The 22,093-nt window shown below is 35.8% G+C and overlaps 1 protein-coding gene across 2 annotated transcripts in view; it reads left to right on the top strand.

Annotated features, from left to right (window-relative positions):
• The window catches only part of LOC136036469 (proton channel OtopLc-like), a 74,416-nt gene extending 52,885 nt beyond the window's left edge, over positions 1-21,531 (top strand). For both annotated transcript variants that reach the window (XM_065718720.1, XM_065718718.1), the window contains 3 exons: positions 10,960-11,120; positions 15,221-15,422; positions 18,923-21,531. In XM_065718720.1, coding sequence (XP_065574792.1) covers positions 10,960-11,120; positions 15,221-15,422; positions 18,923-19,980 — 1,421 coding nt within the window. In that variant the 3' untranslated portion in view covers positions 19,981-21,531. The remainder of the gene's footprint in view (positions 1-10,959; positions 11,121-15,220; positions 15,423-18,922) is intronic.
• Positions 21,532-22,093: the final 562 nt, after the last annotated feature.

The following is a 22,093-nucleotide window of genomic DNA, read 5'->3' as shown; positions in this document are numbered from 1 at the left end:
TAAACCAAAATAATTTGTCAATTTTTCTCTGATCAGCACAAACATCTGCAGCACCATTACTGCATAAAAGAAAGTAAAACTAAATGATTTTTCTATTTTCCCTGATCAGCACAAACATTAGCCGCTCCATCACTGCATAAGAGAGATAAACCAAAATAATTTGTCAATTTTTCTCTAATCAGCACCAACATCTGCAGCCCCACTACTGCATAACAGAAAGTAAACCTAAATAATCCGTCAATTTTTCCATAGTCAGCACAATTATCAGCAACACCATTACTGCATAAGAGAAATTAAGCCAAAATAATTAAAAAAAAATTTCTGATTAGCACCAACATCTGCAGCACCATCACTGCATAAGAGAAAGTAAACCTAAATAATTTTACAATTTTTTCTGATCAGCACAAACATCAGCAGCACCATCACTGTAAAATAGAAAGTAAACCGAAATGCTTGATCAATTTTCTCTGATCAACACAAGCCTCAGCAGCACCATCACTGCATAATAGAAAGTAAACCGAAATAATTTGTCAAGTTTTCCCTGATCAGCACCGACATCTGCGGCACCATTATTACATAACAGAAAGTAAGCCTAAATAACTTTTAATTTTCCCTGATCAGCACAAACATCAACAGCACCGTCACTGCATAAGAGAAAGTAAACGTAAATAATTTGTCAAATTTTCCCTGATATCAGCATCGCCATCACTGAATAAGAGATATTAAACCTAAATAATTTGTCCATTTATCTCTAATCAGCACAAACCCTAGCAGCACCATCCATGCATAAAAAAAGTAAACCTAAATAATTTGTTAATTTTCCCTGATCAGCACAAACGTCAGGACTACCAATCACTCCATAAGAGAAAGTAAACCTAAATAATTTGTCAGTTGGACCCTGATCAGTACAAACATCAGCAGCACAAACATTACATAAGAGAAAGTAAACATAAATAATTTGTCAATTTTTCCCTAATGAGCACAGACATTAGCAGCACCATCACTGCATAAGAGAAAGTAAGCGTAAATAATTTGTGAATTTTTCCCTGATCGGCAGTACCATCACTGCATAAAAGATAGTAAACCTAAGAATTTTTAAAAGTTTTCACTGATCAGTACAAACATTAGCAGCACCATCACTGCATAAGAGAAAGTAGACCTAAATAATTTTTCAATTTCTCCCTGATCAGCAGCATCATCACTGCATGAGAGAAAGTAAACCTAAATAATTTAACAAGTTTTCTCTGGTCAGCAGCAAACATCAGCAGCACCATCACTGCATAAGAGATAGTAAACCTAACAAAAATTTCAAGTGATCGGTTCAATCATTAGCAGCACCATCACAGCATAAGAGAAAGTAAACTAAATAATTTGTCAAGTTTTTCTTGATCAGCACAGGCACTGCATGCTGTGTACTTGACTAACAAAATCGTAAATTCAAAAAATTAAGTATTATTTGTTGACAAGTAGCAAAGCAATATCCAAAAAATTATTCGTTTAAATATATTGAAGTTTAAAAGTAAATAAGATGAAAAACAATGTTACATATGTTACATTTAGTTACCAAATGGTTACTGTTTTAGCACTCAGAATAAGTTTCAGCTAAGGACAAGCAAGAATTTAGCTTAAAGGGTCGAAGGTTAGGGGGTGGTGGACCTCCTATACTGGAAAATTTCTGCAAATTTTAAGTTTAATGCCAGTCTTAGCTTTAATTTGAAAATTATTTGCCTATCTTTTAATTTAAAAGCTTGTAAGCAGGGCTGTATCCACGGGGAAGCCACTTGCCCAATTTTTTTCTACCACCTTTTGTTTGTAATGGATTCGGTCTTAGGTCACTTTTTCAGTGGTTCAGTCTCAAAGTGATACAATATACAAACTTTTTTTCCAAAGTTGATATGGGAGGGTAGGGAAGGGGGAGGAGGCAATTGACCAATTTTTGGCTCCAGCTTTCTTTTGTAGTGAATTAGGTCTTAGTTCACTGTTGAACACTGTGATTATACATTTTTTTCTGGTGGTTACTACAACGAAGAACCTGTAAGCCCATCAATATTTTCAAAATGGTTTAGCTCGCGAATTAGTTTCTGTACAATAAATAGTGATGTAATATACATTTATCAGCTTTTCAAGGAATATTGGTCAGCGTTAAAAAAGAGATCCTATCTTACTCAGTTCAAAAACTGGTTTTCGGGATGCGTGCCAAATTTGTAATATTACGATTAAAATGGAGCAACAATGAGCAGTTCTTTAACAATTAAATAAATAAAAAAAATAGTTTTTTTAAATGAAAGTAATGAGCGACATTAAAACTTAAAACGAACAGAAATTACTCCGTATATGAAATGGGTTGTCCCCTCCGCAATCCCTCGCTCTTTACGCTAAAGTTTTAATTTTTTAAAAAGTAGAATTGTGGCAGAGTCAAACTTTAGTATAAAGAGCGAGGGATTGTGGATGGGACAACCCATTTCATATACGGAGTAATTTATGTTCGTTTTAAGTTTTAATGTCGCTCCTTACTTTCAGTTAAAAAAAACTAGTTTTTTTATTTAATTTCTGAATGTTTTTGAATTATTGTATGTTTGATTTTGGCTCTCCGCACATAAATTATTAAAATGAAATTTGCATATTAATCCTTTTTTTGGCTAAATGGCTTTCTCTTAGTTTTGATCAGACAATTTTGAGAAATAAGGGATGGGGAAGGAGGCTTAGTTGCCCTCCAATTTTTCGGTTACTTAAAAAGGCAACTAGAACTTTTAATTTTTAACGAACGTTTTTATTAGTAAAAAATATACGTAACTTAAAAATTAACTTACGTAACAAACTTTTATGTTCTTATATTTTTATTATTTATACGAGGAGGTTTGTACCCTCATTAATACCTCGCTCTTTAGACTAAATCGGAAGTTTTGTCCCAATTCTTTAAGAATGACCCCTGAATCAGAAAGGCCGTAGAATAAATAATTGAAATTACGAAAAATACTTTAGCATAAAGAGCGAGGTATTTATCTCCTCCTAAATACCTCGCTCTTTATACTAACGTATTTTTAGAACTCCTCATATGCGTAATAATCTCTGTTCGTTTTAAGTTTCAGTGCTACTCCTTACTTTCGATTGAAAAACCTTTTTTATGTTTATTTTTTCATTGTTTTTTTATAGTAATGCTAGAAAATCCTGCGCCCTTTTCATTGAATTTTTCTTCCCCCATGACATTCCTCCAAGAAAAGATCCTCCCGCATGGTCCCCTTCCCTCAACCCACCCCCAAACCAAAAAAATCCCCTTGAAAACGTCTGTACACTTTCCAATAACTATTACTATATGTAAACACTGGTCAAAGTATGTAACTTGCAGCCCCTCCCTTGGGGACTTTGGGGGTAAAGTCATTCCCAAAGACATAGTTATTATGGTTTTCGACTATGCGGAACAAAATGGCTATCTCAAAATTTTGATCCGTTGACTTTGGGAAAAAATGAGCGTGGGAGGGGGCCTAGGTGCCCTCCAATTTTTTTGGTCACTTAAAAAGGGCACTAGAACTTTTATTTCCGTTAGAATGAGCCCTCTTGCGATATTCTAGGACCACTTGGTCAATACGATGACCCCTGGGGAAAAGAAAAAAAAACTGACAAATTAACACGCACCCGTGATTTGTCTTCTGGCAAAAAATACGAAATTTCACATTTTTATAAATAAGAGCTTGAAATTTTGCTACAGGGTTCTCTGATACGCCGAATGCGATGGTGTGATTTTCGTTAAGATTCTATGACCTTTAGGGGGTGTTTCCCCCTATTTTCCAAAATGAGGCAAATATTCTCAGGCTCGTAACTTTTGACGACAAAGACTAAATTTGATGAAACTTTGATTAAAATCAGCATAAAAATTCGATTCTTTTGATGTATCTTTTAGGATCAAAATTCCGTTTTTTAGAGAAATGTTTACTATTGAGCCGGGTCGCTCCTTACTACAGTTCGTTACCACGAACTGTTTGATAAGAAAACTATTAAATTTTATGAGTATATGTACCATGGTAACGTTAATATCGGAAATACCTATCCTGATTTGTTGGCCGCGATAAACAAAAAAAAAACAAAACAAATATCATAGCAACGAGCAATATCAGAAAAAAGCACAATATTAAATTTACCTAATCAAAGAAATATTTCTAAAGGAGCATAGGGCTAAAATATTGTATACTATCTTTCGAACCCGACCAAAATAAATAGAAGAAATGGTTTGTAAACGGGGACCGCAGTGACCTTGAACTCGTAGAGAAAACATCTCAGGCACTTTCTATTCCAATATAATTTGAAATTGATGCCGTGATGAACGAAAACTCTAATAGTCCTCTGCCATAGACTCCAAAACTAACTCTCTGTAGGCTCATGCTGAAGGATAAATTAAAAATGACCCTTCATGGACCCAGTCAAGGAGTATATGAAGCTTTTCAAACCATCATATTCATCAATCATTAATCAGGCAGAGGGTCTACATTTTCCATAAAAACTACGTAGATTAGACCTTTGCCACTTTATAGCAATAAACAGAAATTGACAGCAGAGAGAAAATAAAACGACAAAGAAATGGGTTTCTGAACAACACTGCATGCTGGTATACTGGACATGTTAATAAATATAGAAAGTAGGCCTAAAGCCAAGTGATTTGCTATGGAATGACTAACTGAAGATAAATGATTGAATGAATTTACTTATTGAATGACCAGACAAAAGCTGTGTATTACCTCTTGTTTTATTTTTCAATACCTCTACTTGAACCATAATTTCATATTTTCTTAGAGGAGGGACCTTCCACCCTTATCTTTGAGTTTTGTTGATAAATAAAATAGTCAGAAGATACTGGTTGAGTTATAATATATACTGGACTATCTATTTACCCTATAACAGAAGAAGACTTAAGTATGTCTTTATGCATAACATAAATTATTCTGTATATGAAAGCTGTTGTCCCCTCCTCAACGCCTCGCTCTTTACGCTAAAGTTTTTTTTTATTGTTTTAAAAAGTAGAATTGTGACAAAGAGTTAAACTTCAGCGTAAAGAGTGGGGCGTTGAGGAAGGGACACCCCTTTCATATACGGAATAATTTCTGTTCGTTTTAAGTTTTAATGTCGCTCCTTACATTGCAGTTAAAAAAATTGTTTTTTTATTTAATTGCTGTAAAAGGCAAGTAAAGTATTGTGCAAGGCCAGTAAAATATAACTATGTCGACAAAATCTTTTATTCAGTGTCCTCTTCTTGAAAGGATTTGTTCTCTTAAACAAGGAATGTTCATAAAGACAGTTTCTAAATACTGCAAAAAAATAAAGGTTTGCTAATTATTTTCGTTTTGTTTTGATGTTGATAAAAGAAATGTTAGAAAATTCCCAATATTTTGAAACAGTTCGTGGTAACGAACTGTCGTAAGGAGCGACCCGGCTCAATAGTAAGCGAAACTCTAAAAAAATGGAATTTTGATACCAATAGTTACATCAAAAGAATTTCATTTTAATCCTGATTTTAAATATACAAGTTTCATCAAGTTTAGTCTTATCCATCAAAAGTTACGAGCCTGAGAAAATTTGCCTTATTTTAGAAAATAGGGGGAAAACCCCCTGAAAGTTATACAATCTGAACGAAAACCACCTGATTCAGCGTATCAGAAAGCCTTGATATAGAAGTTTCAAGCTTCTATTTACAGAAATATGGAATTTTGCATTTTTTGCCAGAAGAATGGTCAAAGATGCGTGTTTATTTGTTTTTCTGTTGTTTCTTTTCCCAGGGGTGATCGTATCGATTCAGTGATCCTGCAATTTCGCAAGAGGGTTCATTCTAACGGAAATTAAAAGTTCTAGTGTCCTTTTTAAGTGACCAAAAAAATTGGAGGGCACCTAGGCCCCCTCCCACGCTCATTTTTCCCCAAAGCCATCGGATCAAAATTCTGAGATAGCCATTTTATTCACCATGGTCGAAAAACCTATTAACTACGTCTTTGGGGCCGACTTAATCCCCCACAGTCCCCGTGGGAGGGGCTGCAAGTTACAAACTTCGACTAGTGTTTACATACAGTAATGGTTATTGGGAAGTGTACAGACGTTTTCACATGGATTTGTTTGGTTTTGGGGGAGGGGAGAAGTTGAAGGGGGTTAAGTGGGAGGATCTTTCCACGGAGAAATTTGTCATGGGAGAAGAGAATTTAAATGAAAGGGGCGCAGGATTTTCGAACATTATTAAAAAAACATAATGAAAAATAAATATGAAAACTTTTTTTTCAACTGAAAGTAAGGAGCAGCATTAAAACTTAAAACGAACAAAAATTATTACGCATATGAGGGGTTCACCTTCTCGTAATATCTCCCTCTTTACGCTGAAGTATTTTTTAGCAATTTCAACTATTGTTTCTACGGCCTTTGTGATTCAGGGGTCATTCTTAAGGAATCGGGACAAAATTTAAGCTTTAGTGTAAAGAGCGAGGTATTGACGAAGGGGTGAAGCCCCTTATATACGTAATAAAAACATACGAATATAGAAGTTCGCCACGTAAGTCAGTTCTTAAGTTACGTATATTTTTTACTAATGAAAACGTTCTTAAAAAATTAAAAGTTCTAGTTGCCTTTTTAAGTAATCAAAAAATTGGAGAGAAACTAGGCCTCCTTCCCCGCTACTTTTTTTCTCAAAATCTTCCGATTAAAATAATGAGAAAGCCATTTAGCCAAAAAAATTAATATGCAAATTTAGTTTTAATTATTTATATGCGGAGAGTCAAAATCAAAACATGCATTAATTATAAAACGTTCACAAATTAAATAAAAAAAAACAAGTTATTTTAACTGAAAGTAAGGAGCGACATTAAAGCTTAAAACGAACAGAAATTATTCCGTATAGTAAAGGGGTTGTCCCCTCCTCAACACCTCGCTCTTTACGCTTATGGTTTTAAAAAGTAGAGTTGTGACAAAGAGTCAAACTTTAGCGTAAAGAGTGAGTTGTTGAGGAGGAGACAACCCCTTTACTATACGGAATAATTTCTGTTCGTTTTAAGTTTTAATGTTGCTCCTTACTTTCAGTTAAGAAAACTTTTTTTTTTTTAATTTAATACTTTTAAAAATGCATTTATTCACAGTGAATATAACGCGCATGCAGGTAAGTACCTAGAGTCCTTTTTATTCGCGGAAAGGGCAGGGGGGGCTTAAAGGCTAAAATAGGCGGAGTTAGGCTAGCGAAATTTATCATAGTTATTCGTTTGAAAATCCTGTTATGGGCTTGAGTATGCAGAACCTCAGTACAATCAAACAGGAGGTGGTAACAAACTGTAAATAAGGAGCAATGCGGCTCAATAGTAACCGAATCTCTAAGAAACAGAGTCTTGAAAATGATAGATGCATCAAAAGAATCAAATTTTGAAGCTTATTTAAAATATACCGAATTCATCAATTTTAATGTTACCCATCAAAAGCTACGAGCCTGGGAAAATTTGCCCAATTTTTAAAATAGGTGGGAACACCCCAAAATATCAAGCGATCTCAGTTCAACTCACATCATCAGATTCAGCATATCAGAGAATCTTACTGTAGAGGTTTCAAGCTCTTCTATACAAAAATGTGGAATTTTGCATTTTTTCCAAAAGAATTATCATGGATGCTTGTTTACTTGTTTGTTTATTTTTTTTCCTCAATGATGATCGTATCGAACTATTAATCCTAGAGGGTTGGCTTAGGGCTCATTTGATCTGAAATAAAAGTTCTTGTCTTATTCTTAGGTGAACAAAAATATTGGAGGGTACTGAGCCCCCCTCCCACATCCCTTCTTTCCCCAAGGTCACCTGATCAAAATTTTGAGACAGCCATTTTGCCAAAAGATCTAGTAACTATGTCTTTAAGGATGACTTGACCTCCCACTGTCCCCGGGGAAGGGCTGCAAGCTATGAACTTTGCCCATTGTTTACATATAGCATTAGTTATTGGGAAGTATAGAGATATTTTTCGAGAGGGTGGATTTTTCTGGTGGCGGGATTACATAATATTATCTTTCCATTGAGAAAGTTTCGTAGGGGAAAGGCATTTTCTACGGAGGTGGAGTCGGATTTCTCGGCATTATTTAAAAAGCGATCAGAAATCAAATGAAACGACAAGTTTTTTTCAACTGAAAGTAAGGAGTAGGGTTAAAACTTGAAACGAGCTGAAATTGTTAGTTATATGAGAGGGTTGCCCCTTCCTCAGTACCCCGCTCTTTACGCAAGAGTTTTATTTGGAACTTTTAAAAAAGCTTATTATTCTAATAGTTATTCTTATATAATTGGGACAAAAAGTCAGACTTTTGCGTAGAGATCGAAGTATAGAGGAGTAGGCAAGTTCCTTATATACGCTATAATTTCTGTTTGTTTTAAGTTTTAATGTTGGTTTTAAAAAAAAAATTGAAAAAACTTGTTTTTTTTTATTTTAATTTTCATCAATTTTTTTTCTTTTGGCGAATTTTCTCTCATGTTTCTGAAACTATGTAAATTTGCTTACGCTAGTCACTTTTAGTTTGTACATTTAAACTTAACAGACTTAAAATATGTGGAGTCATGTTTAGATTATTTTAATGTAGGTTATATATTGTTTGCAAATCTTCAGATTTTTTTCTCTCTTTTTTTGGTTTTCTGGAGTTTCCATTGTTCCTTACCGTAATATGTTTGAAAATTTAACTAGTGCTTAACTTAAAAAATTTAATGGGCCAAAAAATGGATCAACTTTCGATAACTCTAGCACACAAAATGGGGGTTTCTGGGGGTGGTAGCCTCTACCCGTATCAACGTGATAATCCCTAATATTCTTTTAGTTGTAATGTCACTCTTGAATTTTATTCAAAAAGTCGTAGTTTTTCAATTTAGTTTATTAAAAAGTAGCCACTGCCACCTCAGTTGAACCGGAATCATACACTATTTTCAAAAAGCATTACTGGAGACACAAAGTTAGCTTTTAGACACTTCTAATGTCTAAGACACTTCAATATCGCAGCTCTGGTCTCTTCCTGAAAATTTATGTAGAAAGACGGGAATGCTCCATCTTATTTAAGGTGAATTCCATCCAGGGTTTCAATCAGTATTTTTGGTGGCATAACATAGACCTATGGCCCTTCGAGACACTCCCGAAACGTCCATCACCAACTTTTTAACAGAAAGTTGACATTTTGAACCTAGTTTGTACCGAAATCACGTAAAGACTTCCAATTGGTATGACTGCAGAATCAAAGTGGGGCAGCGGGAATAATGCACATAATTTGAGGCAAAGTCACACTAATATTTTCAATCTGTATTTATAAAAGCGCAAAATAGTCCCTTCGGGCTCATCCCCTCTCTACGCCTCTCCAAAATCCAAATTTTTAGCAGAGCGACAGGAGTGTTGCGCCATTTTTAACCCAGGATAATGAAATCGTTTTGAATCAGTGTAATTAGAGAGCCAGAGTGGGACAGTGCCCCCTTCAGTCCGTCCCCCCGTCCATTCACCAGCATTAGTAGAAATAAAGACATTTTACTCTTTATTTAGATACAGAACTTGTAATGATATCAAATATGTATTATTTGAGCCACAAATGGGGCCCAAGATTCCTCCAACATCCATTCCCCCCCCCCACCCTTTTCAGCTTATTCACTCAGATTTAGGTCTTCCAATGGCTTGAGTTGCGTAATGCTACAACGATTTTCTTCAAGCGGCACGATCCTGTGTCAGTAAACAAAGCTTCACCAGTGATGTGAGTACCGTGGCAGCCTCATTTTATTGGCAGTACCAACTTTAGTCCTCTGCCTACTACCTTTCCTCTGGTCAAGTTGTTTCAAGCTGCATGCGTCAAAAGGCAGCATTCATCCTTCAGCCTTCAATTCAATTCAAGCCTTCAATTTCATTGATGTGCTCCCAACATTTTCAACTTTGTTTTGTGACTTACCTCTGTTATCAAGGGTTGCTTCATCCTTATGCCAATCTATGCATTCCGTAATTTCTCAGTCTCCGAAAAATGATACGGGAAAGGAGACAGAAGTGATGGGTTGTCAGAGGGGTAATTTACTGCTGAGCTCCAATAGACTTTTACTTCTCTGCATTCAAGTGTTTGAATGAGAAATTTGATGGATAGGAATTTACAGCCAAAGAGGCTCTAATCTAGATAATATTTCTCAATCCAGGTATCAGAAGGCTTCAAGTCTAATCGTCCAAGTAATTTTCCTTTATAAAAATGACTTATAAATGAAAATCAGTAAACGCTAGTTCTAATTAGTATACCTTTTATTAGTTTCCTGAAAATTTTAAGGTCGAAGATTTGTCTTTTTGGCTAGTAGCTATACAATGATTTTTAACATTAACGCAACACAATGACGTAGTTTCACAATTATTAGTCAAGTGTAAGTTTTAGAATCTAATGGTGATACAAATAGAGCAAAATTGTTCTTATCATCAAATACGTCAGAAACTAACAATAGAGCATTTTTTTTTTAGGCAGAGTAGGTTTATGAGGCGTAGTGATGTGGCAGCAGATTCTACAATCGTATTTTTAGAAACAAGAACAAATATCGGGTTAGGTTTTCCCTGGGGGAAGGGCTGAGTAAAAATTCATTAGCTTGTGGGTGTGGTGCATTTTAAAATTAGCAATATTGATAGGGTGCTGGAAATAGACAATAAGTTTTGTTTCAAAACCGTCCGTTTTAACACCGTATTAACACGTGCATCTTATTTTGACACCGTCTTTAGGAAGCCACTAAGAACCCGTTTTTTCCTCTCTCTCTCTCTGCTCAGCAAAACCAAAATGTAACTGCTGCAATAGTTTCATCAGTGAAGCCAACCAAGGATTGCCGCAATACTTCCCTTTGCCCGAACAATATAAATCAGGTCCCTTCTCACTTTAGGTTTAAAACTCCCTGTTTACTTCTCATGGACAATCTTGTAATATTGTCTGAATTCAACGTCAAAAATTCTAAACTAATTCTCTATAACAAAAATTATTTTTAGCCTTTGGCATTGGAAGTATGATTTATACTGGTTTGGAATTTGGCCAATATTTCGAAATCGACTCAAGCAGTAAATGTCATAACATTTTGCTGGCAATAACGCCTGCTGCAAGAATGCTTTTTACTTTCATTCAAATGTATTTTATCTTCCTCAGTTCCAAGGTAAGTCTTCAACTTCTGATAAAAACTTAAATCTTCAAACGTTTATGTATATTATCTTTCACTAGCAATATATTCCTTGTTTGATAACAAGGTTCCTATTCTTGGATATGATGCTGATAATTTCTTATAGTTTCAACTGGGCTAGTTATGATTGGCTAACTATAATCTAGGAAAAAGCTTTCTCTAACATTTAAACTTAAACAAAAGTTGCCCTTACATCTTATCCTATTTAAATACAATTATTTTGATTTATGAAACTAGCCTTACATTGAATCTATCCAGGATAAGTATGTCTATGATTCAGATAGCTTGTTATGTCTTTGAAGATTCAGCTACCAAAATTGGGCAGGATTTGCCGAATTTAGGCTCAAGGTTAAGTATGTTTTCGTCATTAGGCTCCACTTTTGACTATCTGTGCATTTACAATTGTTATTGCTGTATATGGTTACAGCAATAACAGCAAATCTTACAATATCAGGCTGGAAGATACATAAGCAGTAATGAAGCTGTTTGGCAAATTCATTTATTTCCGATACATGAACGAAGTCCAGCTGTTGTTCACTTAGCGGTACATTTACAGAATGGTAAACGTGTTTATTTTATTGAATCCAACGTGCAACAAAGAGCCCTGAATCCACCAGATACATCGTTAACTGCTTTCTTTTCGTTGTGTCAAAATGATTCTTTTGCAAAAAACTGCTGTATACTGAAGTACCTTCGTATTACACGTGGAATGCTAAAAAGAAATAATTTGAACGTCAAAAACAGGGTAAGTCAGTCGACGGCCAATCTACCATCTTCAAAGATACCGCGATAGGAAGACTCTACACCATTCACCCAATCAACATGAATGCTTCTTTCTCCGCCTGCTTTTGATGAATGTGCCCGGTCCGACTTCCTTTGAGTATTTGAGAACTGTAAACGGTACTATACATGACACTTACCGTAGTGCATGCCAAGCTCTGAATTTATTGGAGAATGACCAACACTGGGATAACTGCATCAATGACGCGTGCGAAACGTCAACTCCATGTCAAATTCATGCATTGTTTGGAATCATACTAACATCGTGCTATCCTTCAGCTACTACAGAGTTATGGGAGAAATATAAATCGAAAATGGCCGAGGACATACTCCATCAAAAACGGTTGAGACGGCAGATGTGACCTTTGATTTTACATAAGAAATTTATAACTACACTTTAGTTATTATTGAAGATTTGTGCGTATGTATGGCAAACAAACCTCTTTAGGATTTGGGAGTGCCTTCACTTAATCGTAACGCTGCTGTTTCAACATGTGTAGAATTGGATCGTGAACAAAGTTACAACATGAGTGATCTATTGTCGTATGTACAAAATAATATTTCTAAGTTAACGTCTGAGCAAAAAGACATTTATGATAAGATTATGCATTGTGTAGATAATAACATTGGAGAAATCTTCGTTTTGGATGCGCCAGGAGGTACTGGTGAAATGTTTGTGATAAAATTGATTCTGGCATCAATTTGATCAAAAAATGACATAGCGATGGCAATTGCGTCGTCCGGAATAGCCGCAATGTTGCTGCCTGGTGGAAGAACTGCTCATTCCGCTTTGAAATTGCCTCTGAATTTGCATTCTACAGAACGTGCAATATTTCCAAAACATCTGGGATGGGTAAAGTAATGCAGCAATGCAAACTTATTATTTGGGACGAGTGCACAATGGCACACAAAAAATCGCTCGAGGCTCTGGAGCAATCATTACGAGATGTGCGAGGATATTTGAAACCCTTTGGCAGCACATTAATATTGCTTATGGGAGATTTCAGGCAAACATTACCTATAATACCTAGATCAACCCCTGCGGACGAAATGAATGCTTGCCTGAAAAATTCTAATTTATGGGCACACGTAAAGACATTAAAATTAACTATAAATATGCGTGTCCGATTTCAAAACGATGACTGTGGTGAAATATTTTCAGATCAATTGCTGGCAATTGGAAACGGAAAGCTCCCGGTAGACTCAATTTCAGGACGTATACAACTGCCTGCTGAATTCTTTAATTTAGTGACGTCCATAAATGAATTGGTGGAAAAGGTATTTTCGAATATTCTAACCAATTATAAAAATAATAAATGGCTCAGTGAACGAGCGATATTGGCAGCCAAGAATAAAGACATCCACGAAATCAACAATATTATTTTGACCATCGAGACCAGGAAGTAATTTACAAGTCAGTGGACACAGTTCTGGAACCAAATGAAGCGGTTAATTATCCATCTGAATTTTTAAATTCCCTGGATCTCCCAAGGTTTCCACCACATGTGCTACAACTAAAAATAGGCGTACCAATAATACTTTTACGAAATATTAACCCACCAAAGCTTTGCAATGGCACGCGACTTGCCGTAAAAACAATGGAAAACGTAATAGAGGCAACAATCTTGACAGGGCCTTTTGAGGGTGATGCTGTTCTTATTCCTCGCATTCCCATGATTCTAACGGATCTGCCTTTTCAATATAAAAGATTGCAATTCCCAATTCGATTAGCATTTGCAATCACCATCAACAAAGCTCAAGGACAATCATTAGAAAAATGTGGTATAGATCTTAATACAGATTGTTTTTTCCATGGACAATTGTATGTTGCATGTTCGAGGGTCGGTAAACCTGACAATCTATTTATATGCACAGACAATGGGACAGCGAATAATTTTGTATATTCACAAGTTTTACGTAGACAATTTATAGTGTATATGTATATCTATCTATCTATCTATCTAAATTAAAATAAGTTGTATGTATGCATGTTTGTCTGTTTGTAAAAAGAGGTTTTGCATATGACGCCATTATAAGTTATATAAGGCTTTGTATATGCACAGACAATGGGACAGCGAAGAATGTTGTATATTCGCAAGTTTTACGTAGTTAAAAACATCTATATATCTATCTATATTCACAGGTGGGACACAGGGACACAACTATAATGGCGCGTAGCTAATATGGCGTGTAACGACTTACTCGCGGGGGGGGGGGTGGCTTGGGGCATTGGGGGAGGGGGGGGGTGAAGCGCAGAATAACGCTGCCTTAGTAAAGAACTATGTTGGCTCAATGTATTTTTTGGGGGGTTCTAGACCAGGGCACTTCGTATAGAGGGAGTTGTCGTAGAAACTTTTAAAATGGCTTATTTAATTGAAAACTGATGGGACTAGTGCCCCTTTTGATAGTCGAAAGGTATTGGAGGGCAGCCACCTTCTCCTCCGCCGATCAATTTTCCAAACACATTCAGTAAAAATTTTGAGATAGTCATTTTGTTTAAAGTAATTGAAAGGTCCGAAAATTATCTCTTTGTGGATTATCACCCACAGCCCTATGGAAATTGATTGTAAGTTTTGTCCTGAGGGCATATAAGGTTTTTATAGAGAGGGTGGGCGTATAAGCCTCGGAAGGGGTCTTATTGGATTGGCAATAAGAAGTTCTAGTGCTTCTTTTAAGAGTAAGAGTGATCGCAGGGCAGCTACCCTTCCCCCCACAATCATACGTTGTATTGTTCCGAAATGCATCCATTTGAAATTTTGAGGTAGCTAAGTTATTCAAAATAGCATAAAGATCATATAAAAAGACTTTTGGACCTCGCGATGATGTAGTGGGTAAAGCTGCACCTATTGAGCGAAGGTTGGCCGGTTCAATGCCACGTGTCGCAAGGATTCAAAAAATTCAATAGCAGTAATTTCGGCTAACAGCTGCATATCACAAGACTTTTGGCTTGCTCTGCTCTGTTTAGAAGAAGTATTTTATGTTCTTGCTTTGAATTCGTATCCCACAATGTTTGAATTCATATTTGATCTTCTTCTTTTTAATTTTTAGGACAAAGTTGTCAGCAAAAGCAATTTGTAGTTTTGCTCCTTTGTAAGCTGTTGTCCCAACCTGAAATTATAAAAAGCACCGAACTGGGCATCAAACCAGGGCCCGATATTAGTAAAAACGTTAAAATTCAAATACTATGTTTAATTTTAGATGCTTGAAAAGTAGAATGGAACAATTACCTATTGTGTCAGTAGATTTCAGCATTATATATTAGAGTCGGAATTTTACATAGTTTCATTCGATTTTAGATGCCTGTAAAGAAGAACCGGACGATTTCCTATTTTGGTTTAATGCATATAATTGCAACCAATCTCTGTGTTTGGCTGTGCGTTATTGTTGAAGAAACAAAACACGAGATCATTCATGTTTACTCCGATGCACATGGAAGTGAGGGGACGAACCACCTTAGTTTTTTATCAGATGATATGATTACCAGCAATGTGAAATTGGGTATGTTGATCGATGTCTTCCTTCTGCTACAAATTACATTTCAAACTATCAGTTATCTTTTTGACAATATTAATTTTAAAAACTCTCTCCACACAACAAGTTTTTCAAAGAAAAGTAAAGAGTCCCATTAAACACAAAATGAGCAGTAATAAAGTCAAATAATCTGCCAAGCGTAAAACTACCACAAATAAACAATACCATAAAATATCAACATCAACCATAGGCAGCGCAATAGCGCTGCCTAAGTATAGAACGATGTTGGCACAATGTATTATTTATTTAGTTTTCCACCAGGGCACTTCGTATAGAAGGATTTATCGTAGAAACTTCGAAAAGGGCTCATTCGATTGAAAATTGAAAGGGCTAGTGCCTTTTTTAACAGTCAAAATGACTGAAGGCTAACCGACCCCCCATTTTTCCATACACATTATGTCAAAATTTTGAGATAGTCATGTTGTTCAGCCTAGTCGAAAGACCTGGAAATTATGTTTTTGAGTAAGACAACCCCACCCCCTACAGGCTCAGGGCAAGTGCTTTAAGTTATGCCCTGGGGGCATATCAGGTTTTTATAGAAAGAGTGGTTGTATAAGCTTTGGCGGGGGCTTGTTGGATTATGAATCAGAAGTTGTAGTTCCCTTTTAAAGAGTAATAGCGTTGGGAGGGGAGCTACTCCTCCCACACACATACATACTCACGTTGTTTTATCGAAATGTATCTATAGGGGTTGTCAGCTATACCCGGGGGCATTTAAGGTTTTCATGGAAGGGATGGTTGCATAAACTTTAGAGGAGTCGCATTTGGTTGAAAATTGATAGCTTTAGTTCTCTTTTTAAGAGTCAAAAGTGATGGAGGGTGACTAGCCGCACCCCCCACTACCCCTCCCTTCATCAAACGCATCTGATTGAAATTGTGGGATAGCCTTTTTCTTCAAAATATTCCACGAACATATAACAATGTCTCTAGGATTGGCACTACCCCCCAGAGCAGTTGGAAAAGGGCTGTTTCAGTTATACCCTGGGGGCATATAAGGTTTTTATAGAATGGCTGGTCGTATCAAATTCAGATGGGGATCATTTGATTTGAGATTAGAAGTTATAGTGCCCTTTTTAAGATGAAAAGTTTATTGAGAGCAACCAGCCCCCCTCCCTCCACATCCATCATTTCCCCAAGCACATCCGATCAAAATTTTGAGATAGCAATTTTATTCAGCGTGGTTGAAGGGCCCAAAAATTATGTCTATGAGAATAACAACCATCTCACACCCCTCGGGGCATGGGCTGTAAATTGTGCCTTCGGGGCATATAAGGTTTTTATCAAAATGGTGGTTGTATATACATCGGAGGGGTCTCATTACCTTGATAATCAGGAATTTTAGCTGCCCTCTTTAAGAGTCAAAGTGATCAGAGGGCAGCTATCCCCCCCCACACGTCGTGTTTTCCCAAAATACATCCAATCGAAATTTTAGGATAGCCATTTATTCAACATAGTTCAAAAATCATAAATCAAGGCTTTTGAGGTTGTTACAAGCCACCAGAGCATGGGGGCAAAGGTTGTAAGTTATGCCCCAGGGGGAATTTAAGAATTTTATGGAGAGGATGGTTGTATAAACTTTAGAGGTGGCTCATTTGGTTGAAAATCGGAAGTTCTAGCTCCATTTTAAGAGTCAAAAGCTATGGAGGTCAACGAACCCCTATCCTATACCTGCTCCTCTTTTCATGAAACGTATCTGATTGAAATCGTGAGTTTCCTTAAAACAAAATAGTCCAAAGAACATATAACAATGCCTACAGGCTTGACACAGCCCCCCAGAGCCCTGGGAAAGGGCTGCAAGTTATGCCCTGGGGGCATATAAGGTTTTTCTAGAATGGGTTGTCGTATAACTTCAGATGGGACTCATTTGATTTGAAGTTGGAAGTTAGAATGCCCTTTTTAAGAGTAAAAAGTGATTCGAGAGCAATCAATACCCCCCCCCCCTCAACACCCATCATTTCTAAAAACAAACATACAAACAAATTTTTGAGACATATATTTTTGTTCAGCGTTGTTGAAAGGTTCAGTAATGATGTGTTTGGAGATTTCAACCCCCCCCCCTAAGGTATCAGGGCAAGAAGTGTAAGTTAGGTACTTTGATCATTGTTTGCATATAACATATGTTTTTGAGAAAGGAATGCATGTTTGACTACTACATTCCCAAAATACAGAGGGCATTAAGGTGAGTCTTCTAAGGAATATTAATGGGAGTGTTGAACTACATCAAAGCATGTTATGTGTGTATTGGTTGTCAAAAGGACGTAACTCAGGAATGACTGAGTCTATTTAATTTTGACCTTTCAGGAAATGATCAGAGAGATGATCAGTTGACAAAAAAGGGCATTATTTGCACACTACTACTAGTACTACTACCACACCTATCGCTAAAAGTACTGCTTCTCTAGAAAGTCCTACTAAGGCTGAGGATATTAAAATAAACATTTGTGGAAACTTTGAGGGGAAAGTTTAACTACGTCAAAACAGGTATGTGAATACAGATTGCTGATACGGGCGGATCAGCAATATTTTTGGAACGACTTGCCATATCAAGAAGAAACTTATGGTTCATTATGAGTGGGATGTTCAACTAACCGAAAGGAAACATGTACCTGCTACTACTGTTATTAATATTTCTGCTAGTACTGTTAGTTCGTTTGGGCTTGAGCTCGCTCTTTTTATAATCAGATCCAAAACAACTGTCAGCCATTGAACTGAGCTAATTGTCCAGAAGCGGTACCAAATTATACGGAAAAAAATAAAGCGACGGTATGAAAATGCTTTGCATTTATACCGTTAAAAGTGTCCTTAAATGGTTTACATTTACTCTACCAAATTTTCTATATTGCTTTGTGTTTTCAGTAAAGCCCTAGTTTCTTTAATCTCACAAACAAAGGGAAATACCATCAGTTGATTTGTTTACACTAGTTTTATTGATTATTGTGAGATAGCCTGGGAAGTAACAATTTTTGCTCGTTTTAAACTTGAACTTCGCTTTGTACTTCCCTCGGAAAAACTTTGTTTTTATAACTTAATCTTTGCTCATTTTGATTAAAATTTCATTCAGAAACAATACTTTCATGATCTTTCTGATTTATATGGAATAATTTTGTTCTTTTTAAGTTTTAATGCCGCTCCTTTGTTTCCGTTGTAAACTTATCCTTTTATATAATTTTTTTTTTTATTCTCTGTCGCCAATTAAAAGACTCAAAATTTACCAAGTAGCTGAGTTTGTTGTAGTTGAAAGTGTTTTTATTTATTTATTCTTGTATTCAGCCAGCAAGTAAAACACTCGGAATTTATCAAGTAGCTCGGTTAATTGTAGTCAAAAGTGTTTTTATTAAATTTTTGATGCTCAGTCAGCAAGTAAGACACATGGAATTTAAGTATTTTTTGCTTTGTAAGATAGATGAGGATGCAAAGATATATTACGAGTAAACCTTTCTTGACATAATTTTGTTCATTCTTTACAGGCATGGAATACTCAATGGCTACTGAAAATATCAAAGAAAATATGACAGAGTCTTACCCGGGGATTTTGAATAATACCTTAATAGGCGTTCTTCAAGGTTTAAACACATCTGAAAGTAACGTTCGCATTGCACGCGCAGCTAAATCACCTCTAGAGGATGAGAGCCACCCTTTCCATGTATTTGACGACGAATGCAGACGTACTGACGTAATGGGTAGTCTTGTGCAGGACGCTAGTCCTTTCTTATTTCCTTGCACTATTGAATATTCCCTAATCTGTGCTGCTATATCTTATTTGCTTTGGAAAAATACCGGATTATCTGCTATTGATAATGATTCGAATCTACAGAGACGGTCAAGACATCACTATTCAGTAGATTGCTCTAAAGCTAATAAGGGTTTATTCTTAGGAATCTTCGTCTTTGTCGGAACAATAATTAGCTTAATCCTCTTCTTTACGCTAATTAATCGACCAGAATATGTAAGAATGGCTATCCTTCAAGTGACTTTCTCAAGACTTGCGATTTATTTTGTGACAATTATTGCGACCATAGCTGGTATGATATCAATACGAAAACTTCGCTTTGATACAACAAAAGAGATGGAGCTGGACGATATACTGCTTGTTATGGGGCAAGTGGGTGTATTCTCTTATAATGTTTTTATAATCAATGCAGCATATAACCATAAAGACGCTGGTTTTGATACCTATCTCGGGATGGCCGCTGCCCTGTGCTCAATTATTCAAGCTGTAGCCCAAAGTTTATTTATATTAGATGCATCTCGACGGTATACCACGACAAAGAAGGAGCAGAAAGAGAAACCTGGACGTGAAATCGTAACTTTTCTTCTGGTATGCAATTTTGCTATGTGGTCTATAAACACTATGGAGAAATCAAAAACTGAAACGCATCCATTACAGCTTGAATTCTACGGTTCATGGCCGTGGATTGTTATTACGAATATTTCAATGCCGTTAGCTATTTTTTATCGTTTTCATTCCACTGTCTGTTTATGTGAAATTTGGAAAAGGAGCTATAAAGTTAAGCCCGATTATTAGCCAAAGAAATCAAAATTGGAAGCTGAAACGCACCTTATACATCTAGGATTTTATCATTAGTGTCCCTGGATCGATATTGCTAGCATTAAAAAATTTATGTTGTTTATTGTGTTCATTTTATGTATGTCTATGTGAGAAATTTGAAAAGGGAGCTGTAAAGTTAAGCCCGAAGATATCAAAATTGGAAGCGAAAACGCACCTTATACAGCTAGGATTCAATGATGAGTGTCCCTGGATCGCTATTATTAACATTCAATAGTTTGTGCTGTTTTGTTGTTTTCATTTTATGTAAAATTTCAAAAGTGTGCTGTAAAGTTAAGTGCAATTGATAATATTGAGAAAGTAAAACGCACCCTATATAACGGGAATTCAGGGATCATAACCCTGGATTGCTATTTCTTATTCTTAATTACCTTATGCAATATTTTAAAGTTTTAATTTTGTATTGATTATGTGAAATTTAGAAAGGGGGCTATAAAGTTAAGCCCATTAACTAACCGAAGAAATCAAAATCGGAAATTAAAACGCACCCTATAGAATGAAAATTTAAGGTTCATGACCCGGATTGTTTCTACTAATATTCAAACACCTTATGCAAAATTTTTAAACTTTTCCTTGTACATTGCTTGTCTAAAATTTGGAAAGGTAGCTATAAATTCAAGCCCAATAACTAAATGAAGAGATCGAAGTCGGAAACTAAAACGCACCTTATAGAACTGAAATTTAGGGTTCATGACCCCGGATCACTATACTAATCTTTAAATACCATATTCTGTATTTTAACATTTTCATTTTATGTTGCTTATGTGGAATTTGGAAATGGAGCTTTAAAATTAATGAGACAAGCTTCCCTATTTTGTTTCATAAAACTTTAAAAAACCTTTTCAACCCCCTAATTGGGGCTGTGGATTCGATGCTAAAAGTTCCATTTACATGACAAAACAACTTTTCAGGTGAGATGCGAAAAATGCCTCTTTTCTACTTTAACCTCTTATTGTCCTAATCTGTAAACGAGATCCTGAAAGTCCAAAGTTTGTAAAATATCTTTATAACCATTACTATTATCTTGCGGTGTTTTTTTTTTAGCTTTCCATTTTTGCTTTCATTAAATTGCGTAGTTTACTTGGTCAGGTACTGAAATACATATTACGGGATTTTGAATTTGTTAAAGCGAAGGGCAAAAACTCTCTTACTTACTTTAGCCTCGAAGCGTTCTCATTTCTAAACTAGAACCTTGTTTGAAGCTTTTTAAGGAATCTTTATAACCATTACTTTAGTTTTACGTTATTTTTGGTTTAGAATTTTATCGTTTAGTTTATTTTGTTAGATATATATATTACTTTATTAGATATAGAAATACGTATTACGACATTTTAAACTTGTTACATTTCTAGAAAGTAGATTGCTTAAAATTTTACATGTACAGATCTTTGGGAATACATTGAATATCTCTATTAGCTTAAATTTCCAGATTCAAACACTGTGTTTGTCTGTACCTTATGAATGAATAGTTTACCTTTAAACTAATATTGCACTCTTTTCTCTTTTGTATCCTTTTTTAGATTTTTCTTTGTCAGCTTTCTATATTTTTGTTTTATGACTTTAAAATAAGTCAGCTTGATAATCCTAGAAAAACTTTTTGGCAATTTAAAAAGCCCTGTAGGGGTGCAGTGGGAGTGATATTTGCTTAGCAAGACAGCACCCAGAGAACCTAGCTGCAGCAACCCGCTGCATGCCCCAGAATTCAGTTCTAGTAATGAGAATTTGCGAAAGCCTCTCTACAACAATCACAACAAAGTGAGAAGAAGATCATTATTTAAAACTACTGAATGTTTAGGTATTTTAATCACAACAAGACCATGAGGTAGTTAACCGGTTTCAAACAGATAAAATGTAGTTTGAGGTGAAATAACAGTTTGACGTACAGTCTAATCAAGTTTAAGAAAAAAGTGCCATTATAAAATACATGAATTGGAAAGTAAGGCAATTTTGGTTTATATAAAATGGCACTGCCATCTAATTTTTAACTGTTCCAAATTTTTAACTGTCACCATAACCATGGGCTCAAACAGATGCAATCTCCCGTAAAACGCACATTTTTCCTTGATCTTTC

This window comes from Artemia franciscana, chromosome 15, assembly GCF_032884065.1.
Source record: "Artemia franciscana chromosome 15, ASM3288406v1, whole genome shotgun sequence".
Lineage (NCBI taxonomy): Eukaryota > Metazoa > Arthropoda > Branchiopoda > Anostraca > Artemiidae > Artemia > Artemia franciscana.
Note: the sequence above shows the minus strand (reverse complement) of the source record. Positions and strands in the feature narration are given on the sequence as shown.